General features: G+C 40.3%; 1 protein-coding gene across 1 annotated transcript in view; it reads left to right on the top strand.

The window, feature by feature from the left end:
- Nucleotides 1-15162, top strand: part of TRIM44 (tripartite motif containing 44) — a 113261-nt gene that overhangs the window by 48836 nt on the left and 49263 nt on the right. The window contains exon 4 of the mRNA XM_047070774.1: nucleotides 8400-8419. Within this exon, the coding sequence (XP_046926730.1) occupies nucleotides 8400-8419 (20 nt within the window). The remainder of the gene's footprint in view (nucleotides 1-8399; nucleotides 8420-15162) is intronic.

A 15162-nucleotide genomic window follows, 5' to 3' on the forward strand; every position in this document is an offset into this window, starting at 1 on the left:
ATTTTATTTTATTTATTTTTAAATTCAAGTATAGCTGATGTACAATGTTACATTAATGTAAGAGGACATATGTTTTGAATTTAAATAGGTTGACGTCTTGCTAGAATAGAAGATTTAAATAGGAATCAGATTCTTAAATACTCAAATGTTCAGGATACAGTCCAAAATCACTCATTATACCAAGAACCAATAAATCTCAATTCTGAGAAAAGGCCACAACCAAGATGACACAGATTTTAGAATTATCAAAGGATTTTAAAGCCACTATTTAATGAAAGTGACTCAGTGAGCAGTGAACACATGCTCTGGAAACAAATGAAAACTAAAAAATCTCAGCAAAGATATAAAAGATATAAAGAAGGACCAAATGAAAATTTTAGAACTGAAAAATACAGTAACTGACATAAAGCATTCACTGGATTGGCTCAGTAGCAAATTGGAGATACGAGAGGAAAGAATTGATGAATTTGAAGATATAGATCCAATCTGAACAACCAAGAAAAAAAGAAAACTAAAACTGAGTCCCAAGGACCTGTGGGACAATAAAAAAAGACCTAATATACACGTCACCCACGTCCAGGAGGTGAGCAAAAAGAATGTGGGGCTGAAAAAAAAATTGAAGAAATAATGGCTCAAAACTTTTAAAATTTGGTTGAAAGACATAAACCTAGAGATTTAAGAAGTTGAATGAGGGGCGCCTGGGTGGCGCAGTCGGTTAAGCGTCCGACTTCAGCCAGGTCACGATCTCGCGGTCCATGAGTTCGAGCCCCGCGTCGGGCTGTGGGCTGATGGCTCAGAGCCTGGACCCTGTTTCTGATTCTGTGTCTCCCTCTCTCTCTGCCCCTCCCCCGTTCATGCTCTGTCTCTCTCTGTCCCAAAAAAAAAAATTAAAAAAAAAAAAAGTTGAATGAACCCAGGCAAGATAAATCTAAGAAATTCATACCCAGACACATTAAAATCAAACTAATGAAGGACAAAAAAAATCTCGAAAGCAAAGTAGCTACAGAGAAATGACACATTAGCTATGGGGAACAATAATTTGAATGAATGTGGTGTATATAAGATAATTTGTTCTGTATCGAAGTGATTATATGGGTGTTTTAAATTATTTTATTGTAATGGCTGATTATATTGATTAATTTTATAATATTAAATCAACCTTGCATTTCTGAGATAAACTCCCTCTTGGCCATTATGTATTTATTATCTGGGTTCAATTAAAATTTTTATGTTTGTGTTCAATGAGGGATATTCATCTGTAGTTTGATATTTTTATAACATCGTTGTCAGGCTTACATATTAGGGTTAGCTGGCCTCAGAAAACAAGCTGAGAAGTATCCCCCCCTCATCTTCTGAAAGTTTGTGTGTGATTGATGTTATTTCTCCCTTAAATATTTGGTAGTGTTTACTAGCAAGATCATCTACCCTGGAACTTCTTAATGTAAAGGTTTTTGATAACCAATTTAATTTCTTTAATATAGAGCTATTTTGGTTTCATGTTTATTTAAATTTAATTTGTGTTGTATTTAAGTTGTGTTGTGTTTATTTAAATTTGTGCTGTAATTTTCACAGAATTTGTTGTTTTCATTTAAGTGGTAGTTTTTACTGTGAAGTTGTTCATAGTGTTTTCTTGTTATTTTTTTAACTACAGCATCTAGAATGATAACCTATCTTTCATTATTGATAACTTGTGATTTTTCTCTTTTTTTTATTGAGCAGTCTAATTGCTATTTTATTAATTTGGTTAGTGTTAAAGAACTTTTTGATTTGCTAATTTTATTCTTTCCTATTTTGTTTATATCTGTTTTTATTTCCTTTTTTTCTGCTTAGTTTGAGTTTACTCGTTCTTTTTTCTAGCTTTATGAATCATTGATTTTACTACCTTTTAAAGTCAGTTTTCAAACCTGTACATTTCTCTCTAAGCACTGCTTTAGTTGAATCCTAAACTTTGGCTGTGTTCTATTTTCAGTATCATTCAGTTTGAAATATTTTTCATTTACCATGTGATATCTTTTCTTTACTCACTGATTATTTATAAGTGTCTTGTTTAGTTTCCAAATACTAGGGATTTTCCTACATGTCATACTGTTATTCATTCCTAACTTTTTCCATTGTGATGATCAGAGAACATGTTCTGAATGATTTCAAGCTTTTAAGATTTATTGAGACGTATTTTGTGGCCCAGCATATGGTCTATCTTGGTAAATGCATATGTGCACCTGTTTTGTAGTTTGTGGTTGTAGTGTTCTATTAAATATCACTTAGTGCTCAAATAATTTATGTTTTTACTTATTTTTGTGTCCAGTTCTATCAACTGCTGAGAAGGGTTAAATTTCTAAGGATGATTAAGGAATTATTTATTTCTCTTTTTAACTCTATCAATTTCTTGAGATATTTTGGAAGTCTCTTCAAGCAAATACATGCTTATGATTGTTATGTCTTTCTGATGAATTGACCCTTTAATCATTATAAAAAGTCCCTCTTTTTCTCTGACAATACTCTTTGTATTCATGTGTATTTTATCTAACATTAGTAGAGCTGACCCAGTCTTCTACTTACTGTTATACATGGTATGTTTCTATCCATTTGTTTTTGGTCTATCTTTTGTTAAAAGTGTGTTTCTCTTAGGCAGCGTATGGCTGGGTCTTACTTATTCTTTCATCTTCCGGATAATCTCTGCCTTTTAATTGAAGTATGCAGCCCATTAACATTTAATGTTATTACTAACCTGGTTGAATTTAGGTCAGCCATGATTTGTTTTCTGTTTATCCCTCTATTTCTATTCCTCTTGTCTTTTCCTGTCTTCTTTTGGATTTTTGAATTCACTGTTAATTGAATTCCATTTTAATATATTTTTTTGGGCTTTTAGCTCTGTTACTTTATTCTTATTTTGTAGTGGTTTCAATGGGGATTATAACATATATATTGTGATGTATGTAATATATGTTATATATATGTATAGATCCTTACATTTTCTGTCTACTTATAATTAATATAGTACCACTTCTTATAAAATGTAGATACCTTGAAACTATATAGGCCAATTCTCTTTTTATGTCCTTTATGTTATAGTTATGTCATATGTAAAAAATCTACATTATAAACACTACAAGGCAGTTATAATTTTATATCAAACAGTCACATGCTTCTAAAGAAGTTAAGGAAAACAGGGGTTCCTCGGTGGCTCAATCGGTTGGGTGCCCAGCACTTGATTTCAGCTCAGGTCATGATTCCGGGATTATGGGATCAAGCCCCACGTTGGATTCTGCTCTGAGCGTGGAGCCTGCTTGGGATTCTGTCTCACTCTCCCTTTGCCCCTCTCCCCCACTCACACATTCTCTCTTTCCCAAAATAAATAAAATTCTTTTTTTAAGTTAAGGACAATAAAATCATAATTTTGTATCTGTATATATCTAGTTTTTAAGCAGGTTTGTGATAATAGTTGTGTAACTGAATTTAAAATTATTGAATATACACTTAAAACAGGTAATTTTATGGTATGATAAATTATACCTCAGTGAAGCTGTTAAAAACAAAAATTGTAAATATTCTACCTGCTCAAGTGCCATTTGCCTTTGATTTATGAAGATTATTTAAAAACCCGTCCATTAACACAGTGTGCCTGTTTTAAGAAATCTTCAGTAGGATCAATTTGATTAGGCCAAGTAGAATCACAGAGCTTCTGGTTGAGGAAGTCCAGAGATGACAAGGTTTTTTAGTGGCATTTCTTTTTAAAAACGCATTTCTAATAAATCTTTTTGGGTCCTCTTATAGAATATAGGGTACGGGAGGAATTTCAGTACCACTCCCATAGGTCTAATGGGAGGTGCTCTTTCCCCTCTTCAAATAACTAACTAAATAAAGTTGTTTCCTTCTTAATCACTATAGAATATTAAAAACTTATAGACAGAGCAGAAAGTAAATGCACTAAATTGGTAGTTATCATTGGGCATTTTTTCCTTTTTTCTTCTTTTTTTGGTGTATGTTTTTTCCCCCAGCTTTATTTTATTTTTTTTTTAATTTTTTTTTCAACGTTTATTTATTTTCGGGACAGAGAGAGACAGAGCATGAACAGGGGAGGGGCAGAGAGAGAGGGAGGCACAGAATCGGAAACAGGCTCCAGGCTCTGAGCCGTCAGCCCGACGCGGGGCTCGAACTCACAGACCACGAGATCGTGACCTGGCTGAAGTCGGACGCTTAACCGACTGCGCCACCCAGGCGCCCCTCCCCCAGCTTTATTGAGATAAATAGACATATATGTAAGTTTCAGATGTACGAGTGTCATGATTTAATACATACATATATTGCAAAATGGTTGTTACCACAATAAAGTTGGTTAACCTATTCATCCATCCCCTCATGCTCTTTTTTCTTAACATTATATATTAAATTTCCTCATATTATTAGAAATTCTTCATAAGCATAATGTTTGAATCTCAATGATACAAACTTTACTTAATCTTAGGTTACTTCTGACTTCTGACTACCATTTATTACATTACAGGGCATAAGTCATAAGTAATTACTGAGTCAAAAGTATGGGCATTTTTTAGGCTTTTGTACCTATTGTAAAGTGTCCATAGAACAGTTACATCAGTGCAGATTTTCATCATCAGTTTTGACAGTCTGTCGTTTTTTGCCTGAATTTTATCAACTTCTTTGCCAAAGTCAAGTACTTTTCAAGTATTTTTATTTGCACGTCGTGAGTACTTCCATCTCTTGTCTAGTTGGGAGAGAAGAGTACTGAGCTACGTGAGATAATTTTAGAAAAAGTTCCAATGAGCAAATAATTAAAAGTGATACGTGCATACCCTAAACATTTATTTTAAGCTTGAAATACATATCTGTATATTTCTTTGATTTTGAGTCAGGTTCTTTTCTTTAAGAATATGGGTTTGCCACGTGGAGTGGAGCATCATGTTCCTGGCATAAACCACATCCATACTGCACTGTTTATAAGGCCCAATTTCAGGATAACATTTGAAGCAAACTGAATGTAGAACCCTAGACTTGTATATTTTATTTTTGCTAATATTTTGCATGTGTCTCACCTACACCGGAGTTGACAGCAGTTTTTAAGTAACTCCTCTTCATTCAACTTAGTTTTCATGGAAGCAGCAGTACCCTCCTTCATTCACTTTTTGCTATTTAGTAAGATGTGCTGTCCTAATTACAAGTTCAGCTGACATAAACAGGCTTAGCAACAAACTTGCTTGATGCTTGGTGAACATACATTTCCTCTGGTGGAAGGAGAAACAAGAGGTCGTAGGTACTAGAAAGTAGCTGACCAGCCAAGAACATACAGGATATTTGATGGAGGGATTGGAAAGCACTGCTTAATCTAACAGGTCATTTAAAGAGAAGCTGTTGTTTTGCAGGCTTTCACTTCTAATACTCTCTGACACCAAAATTCACTCGCAGTGGGGGTAGAAATTAATCTTAATTCCTACTTACATCTTGCCTTCCTTCCTTCCCATTCTTGAATAATTATTACACACCTTGTGCTGTGTTAGGTGCAACGAATAAAGAGATTAACAACACACAGTTTCTGTTCTCAAGGAGTTAAAATCCAAAGAGGGAGCTACTGTATGGTACTGTCACTGTTGGTTTTCTGCTAGAACCAGCCCAGAAGTATGAGCCATGGAAATATGGAGGACAGAGTAGGATTACCTCGCCCAATCTGTCAGTGAGGGAAAATTTCCAAGTGAGGCTTGATCTGACAGGATGGATGGGAATTAGGCTTTCATAATAGGAGGGACTAGCATGCACACTCTTACAAGGAAGATTTGCAGACTTCTGGATGTCTGCTGACCTATTCAAAATTGCCCTATGTGTGTGTGTGTGTGTGTGTTCTTTCATTTATTCATTCCTTCAACAGTTGAAACGCTCACCCTAGTCTTTCTCCATGCTTTGTGAGAGTGATTATTGCTTCTGAAAAGCCACATATCTATAAGCAGAAATGAATGAATGTAAAAGCACTGTCTTATGCCCCATCTTCTCTGTCCTTTCCCACTCTCCCTAGAGACGTTATTAATCAATTCAGGGAAAGTACAATAATGGGCACCATTTGTCGAACACTTATAATGTACCAGACACTTACTCAGTTCTACATGTTTTCTCATTTATTTTAACCCGTATTGCCACCCTGTGAGGTAAGAATTAGGATCCCTATGTGTAGAGCAGGGAACTGAACCTTGGGGAGTTAAGGCCAATTGCCAAAAGCTTCACTGTTGGAATTGACGGACCCGAATTTGAGACCATGTTTCTCTAAGTCAGAAACCCCATCTCTTAACTGCTGCGCCAAGATACAGGATTGTGAGGAGGACTGACTCTAAATCATGGGAGAGTTTGGCTACTTTTTTCCAAAAGATTCTCCTAGACAATTACTTTGAACATCCAAAGATAATTGAAAAATTGTATTGAGGTTTAATTAAGTCATTGATAGTTATGTAACTCATATTCAATTTAAATTCTATGAAGTTTTTTCTTACTAGATTATAGTTCCCATAAGACCTGCTAGTCGATCAAAATGCAAAGAAAGCTTCCAACACCCCTATGCCCTCCTTCCACCGCTCGCCCCACTTCTCTCGTTGGAGTGTGGATGATTAGTGCCCTGACCAAGACTGCAAGTCCTTCGCAGTCTGCTAAAAATGCCCTCCTTCTCCAACCTCCAGTGTATCGTCTGATTTAAATCACCTTTCTGGCTACAGCTGTCCTTTTAGGCTTGTGCCCCGGCAGTCCCCCTTGACCTCAGTCGCACTCGCAGCCCTCCAGCCCCACACCACCGCCACCTCCCCTGCCTGGAACACACACAAACACGTCCCCGTTCTCTAGTTTCATTAAACTCAAAATTCCTTAAAAATACTTTTTTTTTTTTTTTTTTTAAATTGCTATGCCTTTGCTCTTACTAGTCTGGTGCCCTTCCCACTCACCTTCTGTTGTCAACTTGGGAAAATCCTGCTCATCCTTCAAGGGCCAATATAAATGTCACCTTCTCTGTGAAGCCCTCCCTCCCCCCTTCCCCAGAAGAGGCAGTGTTTGTCATTTCCCTTCTGACTCTTAAAGCAGTCTGTCTATTTCTTTGGTAGAGCCCTCGACACAGTTCATTTTCTGTCTCTTTTTGTCTGTTTCCCCTGCTCCTGAATGGGAGCTCCTAGGTTAGATCATTATTTATCTTTCACCCTCAGTGCCCACACGTAGTAGTTTCTTAATGATCATACTGAATCGTTACTGATATTGATACTAACCTTTATTAAGTGCATCCTATATCTTAGGCACTGTGCTTGATGTTTATACATAAATATTTCCCTGTTTAATCCTCATACTCCTTGTATACTGTATTACATCTTGTTTTACAAAGTAGGAAACTGAAGTTAAGTGAGGCAAAATAACTTGACCAGGGTGACACAAGTGGATGGAGTAAAGATTTGAGAGTGTCTGACTCCAGAGTTCATTCCTTTATACCGACAGAAACAGTCAATCTGATACGTTCCCTGGGGACTTACCAACAACTAGGAGATAGATTCTCTATTGAGACCAAACCTGAATGGCTAAAGAGAAGCATGTAAAATACCCTGTAACCAAAAGGATGAGTGAGGTCCCTTGGAAAAGGCTTGAGAGTCATTTGAAAAATTTTGTTTATCCGCAAGAAGAGGCTCAAAGGACTCTGTTCTGATCACTGGTAAAGTTAGGTTCAGAAAATCCAGTACCCAGACAAATAACCCTCACACACTGTTTTTGCAGACAGGGATGAGAAAAAGAGAAAAGCCGGTGTTGGGCTGAAGGATGTTGTGGATCATCAAATGCCAGAGCTACCCTTTTACAAAGGAGAAGACCAAAGGTCCAGATTCATTAATTAACTTGCCCAAGGGCACATAGCTAATAAATAACAGAGCTGGGCCTAGAATCCCCATTTTTTGAGTCCCAGTTCAGTGCCCTTTCTACCATAGTGTGCTCTATATTAGAGTTGCTATGTTCATGTTTGGAGAAAAAATGCTGGACCAAGGCAGAAATGAGTCTTTGAAGGAAACAGCTTGATGCCTTTGGAGCTGGTCAGCTTTTGCCTAAGACCTGCTGCTATTTTTGGGCTCTCGGTTTGCTCAGAACTAAATACTGCCAGCCATACAAATAAAAAGGCAAGGCTATTATTTAGGCCTCCTAGGTCTGTGCATTCACTTATCTGCTTGCAAGGGCAAATTATCAGTTCATCTCTGCTGGGCAGTTCGAGCATAGGATTATATTAGCCCTTGTCTTAGCCCTTGGACATCTACTGGTATGTCTCTGTTAAAATAAATGCACAAGCCATGCTTCTGCGTTGCCAGAGGAGAGGGAAAAGAAGGAAAATAAATCTGTCTCTACCAATGCCGATTTCTAATGCTGTTTCTTTCTGTTTCTTTCAGGGTGACGAGGAAGGACCCAGGTAAGATCACATTATCGCTGCTTGTCTGTTCTCAGAAATAAGTAGAGTGACATTTGTGGCCTTTTAATGCCCCATGAAATATGGACAGCCAAAGAACAGCACAGAAAAGGGCTCAACATCTTAAGCCGGGGCTTTGAAGATCTTATTTTGTAAGGCTCCCATCTCCCTCCCCATCTATGCCATTTCCTGCCTGTAACCTTCAGATAAAGGTAGACTTTAAAGCATGTAATGACAGTAACTTCAGAATACCTTGTTAAGAAGAGTAGGCACTATATTTGAATGGTAATTCGGCTCTCAGGTGGACTGCCTAGATAAACTTTTGCATTGTTCTTTCTTGATTGGAATTGGATTGCTTTTTTTTTTTTTTAATGGGCTCTGGATCCAATATTCTTTATTTCTGATCTATAACATCTTTGTGTCTGACTACAGACACCTATACCATGAATCCTATGATATTATGGAACTTCGGTTAGGAAAAAAAAAATCCTTTCTGCTTCTGTGTCATCACATGAGATTTGAAAGCGTGTTTCATTATTGCCTCAGCCTTGCAGTAAATCTGGAATTTGGTTTACTTACCTCTGCTGTCCTGCTGCTCAGATGGTGAGAACGGGCTCTTGGAAATGCTGCAGCTTGGCCATCAACACAATCAGGGGGCTTCTGTGCAAAGTAAAATACAACATCCAGATGGGTCCCCTGTGTCACATAGGATCAACAAGGACTGTTAAGGCTAGAGATACCAGGAAGTTCATTTAGGCCACTGCTATTCAAGCTTTAGTTTTAGAAGAAGTGCCCTTGTTTTCAAATGAGCTTTTGAGTAGAATCCCAATGTACAAACCTAGGGTTCCTCAGAACTCAGTTTGAAAATCACTTATCTAGTTCAAATTTCTCATTGAAAGAAGCTAAATGACTTGTCCAAGGTACCTTACTGGAATCAGCGTCTGGTCCTTCCTTGGTTTCATTTATAAACAAACAAACAAAGTTTCTTCTTCTTTCTTTTTCTGCCCCCATATCCTGAGCCTCTTCCTCGGTGCCATGTTACCGCACATCTTATCTCTCCTAATGCTTTGGAACTGTGCTTCTCAGCGTAGATCTAGCTCCTTGTCTACTGTGGCTAAAGCCACAGGCGCCCTGGCTTTAAAACTGCAGAGCCTCAGGAAATTTCTTCAAACTCCTCTTCCCAGTTGTTCTCAGGAACAGACTTCTGTGTTGTGGTTCACTTATTTCCTCCCTCCCTCCTTGCTTCCCTCTTTCCCTCCCTCTCTTTAAAAAAAAAAAAAAATTTTTTTTTAATGTTTATTCACTTTTTGAGAGACAGAGTAGGAGCAGGGCATGGGCAGAGAGAGAGAGAGAGAGAGAGAGGGAGACACAGAATCCTAAGCAGGCTCCAGGCTCTGTGCTGACAGCTGAGAGCCCAACGCAGGGCTTAAACTCACAAACCATGAGATTGTGACCTGAGCCGAAGTCAGATACTTAACCAACTGAGCCACCCAGGTGCCCCGCCCACCTTTCTTTTCTTATGACCTACTATGTGTCAGGCACCGTGCTACATACTGGGTATACAGTAATAACTAAGACAGACATGGTTCCTATCTTTGTGGGAGAAACAAGCGTATAATCGGGCCCCTACACTGTGGGTGAAGTGCTATGATTAAGGGAAGTTTAGGCTGCTTTAGGAAAGCTCCTAAGTCAGTGTTGGAGGATAAGGGAAGGCTTTCCAGAAAAGGTTATATATGAACAGAGCTCTAAAAGATGAGAAGGCAGGCAAAGGAGGAGGAGGAGGGGGTAGGGTTGTTCTAGGGAGAGAGAACAACTTGTGGGAAAGCTCTAGATAAGAGAAGTGTGGAGCAAAGAAAGCCGAATCCAGATCATTTAGGGCCTTGGAGGCCACCTATGGTGTATGAGCACTAGCTTGCCGGCAGTGAGAAAGCATTAAAGAATTGTAAATGGGAATTGACCCCGATAGATTTGCATTTTGGAAGTCCCCCCTGCATGCCTGAACTGGAAGTGGATTAACACCAGAGCCTGGGAGCCTAACTCCACATCTTCTCTAGTTATTGACCGGGTTTTTACCATTTTGCACAGACCTTCGGTTTCAACAGACTCTAAATTGTCTCCTTGGCACTCCATCTCTCCTACTGTCAAGACTAGCTCTAGCTCCTGAAAATCTGGGCCGAGTACAGCCCTGAACCTTCTTCATCCCCAGAAAGAACATTCAGACAAGACCAAATAATGAAAACACCTTAGCAGAGGTAATGTGGCTTGGAGGAGCCTGATTAGGATGAACACACTTGTCTTGTCTTCATGGGTACATGTCAGGGGCATGTTGAGTAGAAGAATACAGGGACCTTATGAAGAGAATACCTCACTTCCAAGATACTATTTAGTGTAAGATCCTGGTTGTAGAGTTTAATTGCAGATACCCTCGTGTCATTTTGACAAGGCAGTCGTGAAGCATAGTTTCTTTACGAGCAGCCACGAAGTCAAGCTGTCTCCCTAAGCGAGGCTGTCATGGATGTTAGCAGGGACTCTTTTGGACCGGGACTCAACAGAACCCTCTTGTGGTATGATGAGCACTTGAAGAACATGTTCTGATTTGGCAGAAAGAGAAAAGAGGAGTCAAATTTTCTTCTTAAACTTTAAATTTATACTCGTTGGTTCCATTCAGTCTGTGTTGAACTACCATTTGGCTCAGTTAATTCCAATTAACACTTCAGGGCGGATTGCCTTTGATCTGAAATTTCTCTCATTTATGATATACACTTCACCATCCCAATAAACCAAATTGAGTTTTGTTCCAAAGGCTCCTGTGTTGCTGACAGTATTAAATGAGAGTTTGATGTGTGAGGGAGACAGAAAGGAAGTGCGGGTCTGCCTGCACAGGGGACAGAAGAGGAATGAATCAGGAGTCTCTGCATCCAGGTCTCTTGGATGGTTATACCTGTGTCTCCTTTGCTGGCATTCTTTCCGTACAGCCGCTTCCCCACTGTCTGCATGGAAGTCCAGCCTCAATCCACAGTGGCGGGAACAAAGGAGATTTCCTGTCCTGTTGAAACGTCTTCTGTTTGTAACAGAGGTCTCTCGGCTGGGGTCTCCCTGCCTTCTTCCTCCTTTCCCTTCTGACTCCCCAAGCCATTTGACATGACATGTCTCAGAATTGTACTTTTGGTCCTGTCTGTTCCTTGCCCTGAATTGTATTGTGTAGTTGTCCTACTAATCAATAACAGTAATAATCATAGCTGTCACTTACTGAAGGTTTACTAGGTACGGTGTTTTTATATATATCCTCATTTAATCCTCATGTAAAGCCTATGATGTGGTTATTATCTCACTTGTAAATTTCCTCACTTGAGGAAATTAATGCTCAGAAGGATGAACTTGCCCTAGATCACAGAGCTAGTAAGTCGCAGAGCTAGGATTTGAATCCAGTCTGGCTTCAGGGTTCATGCCCTCCACCACCATTTGGACTATCTGCCCTCATCGGCCAGCGCACTGCTTTTCCTCCCCGAAAGCTGTGAGAGCCGGGAGGCTTCATGCCTACTCCTCGGGGGATCACCTTGCTCTTGTTCCTCTGACCTGGGAGGTCTTGACTTGCTTTGACACTGAATTGCTGGGGCCTCTTTTTTTTGCAAGCTGCCTCTCCCCTCCTTAGCCTCTGTCATCCTAAAAGGATATTTCTTCGCTTACCCGCACACAGTGCCCTTTCAGGGTCAGCAGCAAACGGGGCCCTTTCAGACTCCCTGGGGAGCAGGCGGCCAGGCCTTCCTTTGACCCACTCCCCCCACCCCGCCCCCGCAGAATCGGCCGCATGTTGCCCCTGCATCTGGTGGTCTACTCCTCAAATCTACGTGATGGCTACATAGATGGTGAGGGTCCTTGGAGGGCGTGGAGGAACAAAAGTCCTCATGTGTACAACATGGATATTACCCATCGTGGAGTCATCTTTTAAGAGGGTGTCTTTGAAGCCCAGAGTGATTTTTTTTTTTCCAAGCAAAAAAAGCAATTTACACTTTTGGCAGCAATTTTCTGTCTTCTCTGTGCTATTACGGGAGATCTTGTGTTCACTCCCTCACAGATCGGCTCCTCAGCGCCTGCTGGAGCCCGCTGAGAAGTGATATATATTCCAGGAGAGGGGGTGGCAATAGATGCTGCTGCCTTAAAGCTGTTTTGTAGTGGGAGGAAGTCAGAGAGGGAAGGACCCCGAAACTCTTGTGCTCGGAGGAAAAAGGAGCAAGATCAATATGAAATCTTGATTTGTTATTGAGGTGTTCTGTGATTTTTTTTTTTTTTAACATAGAGGAAAATGGCTTTTTAATAGTAACAACCATATTTGGGACTTCTGTAGAATATTTCATCTTCAGAGCTGGCTTTTATTCAGGCAAAAAGCTCCCGCTGAGATCAGTGTGAATCTGACCCGTGCCGATTCTGTGATCAAACAGGCAGCGAGTTCTGAAGGAGTAGGAGCTCAAGGAGAGTCAGCAGACCTGCCTTCTATTCTTGGTCTGCCTGAGACTGACTGCGTGACCTTGGGCTAGTCATTCAACCTCGTTGCCTCTGTGTAGTCTGTTTTTATTTCTCTGTAAACACTAGCCTTTCTTCCCCCTGCTCTCCACCCAGTTTTTGGGGATGTGGTTGTGTGAAGAAATACAGTCTTATATCACATATGGAGTGGAAAGAATCTGCTTCTTAGAGATTCTGTAATTTAGTAGATTCTCAAAAAAATCTTCTGAATTTTGTTTCTTTAAAAATCTTCTTGGGGCTGTATACAAGGTACTCTTCCCCACCCCCAAAATAATAACCGTATGTTCTTAGACATGACATCTCTCCTCCTGACAACTTAGTTTGTAGAGATAAAAGAGAACTAAATCAGTGATACGCTTAGGTTTCTTTTGTCCTCTGATTGCAAATTCATGACTTGGTTTTTGCACTGTCTTCATTTCAGAAGACCTAGCTCGAAGCCAAAGAAAATGGCTCAGATACTTGTGACATGGGATGGAGTGATCAGGGCTGCTTATTATACAGAAGTGGGGTCCCAGCATCTAAGCTGGCCTCCTGTACAGAGAATCTCTTAACTGTCTCATTTCCCTGTCACAGAACCTGGGTTGACTTTGCTTTCCCCTGCTGATGTGGATCGTTTATCCCCTACTCTCCCAGGTGAGGGATGGAGTTCTGCTGTGCATTATGCTGCCTCTCAGTAATAGAAGCTAACGTAATTGATTTTCAGATATTTACCCATGATAGTCACTTTATCTTATTTTATGCATATTGGTATACAACCAGAGGATGCAGGCACAGCTGGAAAATTCAGCCAGGGTGCCTCTGGTTTACCTCCATCGGCCTCACACTAGAAATGGCGGCCAGGAGCAGCTGCCTGCCTTTTTGGGCTGTGCATATCGCTAGCAACAGCAAGAGCCCCAGTGGGAAGGGGCCGGGTGTCCCTTTGCATACTGTGGTTTTACTGGGAACATTTACGTGTGTTACCTCATTTATTTCTCATATCAGTCCTCATAGGTGGCTAATCCATTATCCAGAGCTGCAGAGAGGTGATACCTACGTGAGGTGACACAGCTGAAAAACGGTAGCACTGGTGTTCAGACTCCAGTAGTCTGACTCGAACATGTGACTCTTAACCACTGCACCGTCACAGTGCTCGGTAAGAAGTATGTTGGATGTAGAGTAGGGTACAGCCAACGCAGAGCAGAGAGTCAGAAAAGATAACATTTGTGCTGGACTTCGAAGAATGGGTATGGGTAGGCTTTTCCAGGTGGAGAGGGTACAAAGGCCATCCAAGCAGAGGGACCAGCATGTCTCAAGGCTCGGAGGAAAAACGCATGTGCTGTGTGAGGAATGGTGAGCCACTGCATGACCGGACTGTGGCAGGAGGTGGGCCTAACAGATGGGTGGGTTCACCCTGCAGAGGGTCTTGTGCGCTATGCTGGGATGCCAGAAGGTTGTCCTATCGCTTTGTCCTTACTATAGAAGAAGTGGACAGACTTCTAAATCTTGCGGGTCTCTTCCTGTAGTTGTATCTCATGATTTGTTATGGGTAAATTGTTTGCTCTCTTATGCCTCAGTTTCCCCATCAAAATAACACATCCTGTTAAACTTAAAGACAAGTACGCCGTGAAGCATTGAAAGTGTGTTCTTTCGGGTTTCTTTTTTTAGATGGAAAAACAAGCAGCTGAGCTAAAGTAGCTGAAGAGGGAAATTGTTTGATTTGTGTCTTATAACCCTATTTTGACAGCGCCTGCCTTCCTCAAACTTAAAATCGGGTTTGGAAAGTAGTTACCTAGTTCCAAATTAATAGAGAAAAGGAGTACTAAAGCCCCGACATTTTCCAAATAGATTTAGGACTAAAGATATTTTTTAAAACCTTGTCAAAGAATTAAATCGATGTCACATTTGTCCCGGAGTTAGATCCGGTGCTGAAGAGTCTGGCTGGAGCCTACTTCTCTTCTTCCTTGTTTGTCTTCATAGCCATTTTGGACCAGCAATTAAACATAATTCGTTTGAGGAAGTCACAAAACTCCAGTCTGTGTTTTAAGAATAACTAGATTGGATGTCATTGCCTGTGCCCCCCTCCTGGGGCAGCCATGTAAAATTGTCGTTAGTGGTGTCTTTTTCATTTTAGGAGAAACCAGCCAAGCTCTAGCATCTTCTCACTTGCTCCCAGTGAGAGGCACGTAAGAGGTCAATAATTCCATTTTCCCAACAGCTTCCGAGGATCTTTCCTTTACCCAGAAACC

The sequence above is a fragment of the Lynx rufus genome, unplaced genomic scaffold (assembly GCF_022079265.1).
Source record: "Lynx rufus isolate CCGP_SWC_20201006 ecotype Redwood Valley unplaced genomic scaffold, mLynRuf1.p SCAF_9, whole genome shotgun sequence".
NCBI classification, from domain to species: Eukaryota; Metazoa; Chordata; class Mammalia; order Carnivora; family Felidae; genus Lynx; species Lynx rufus.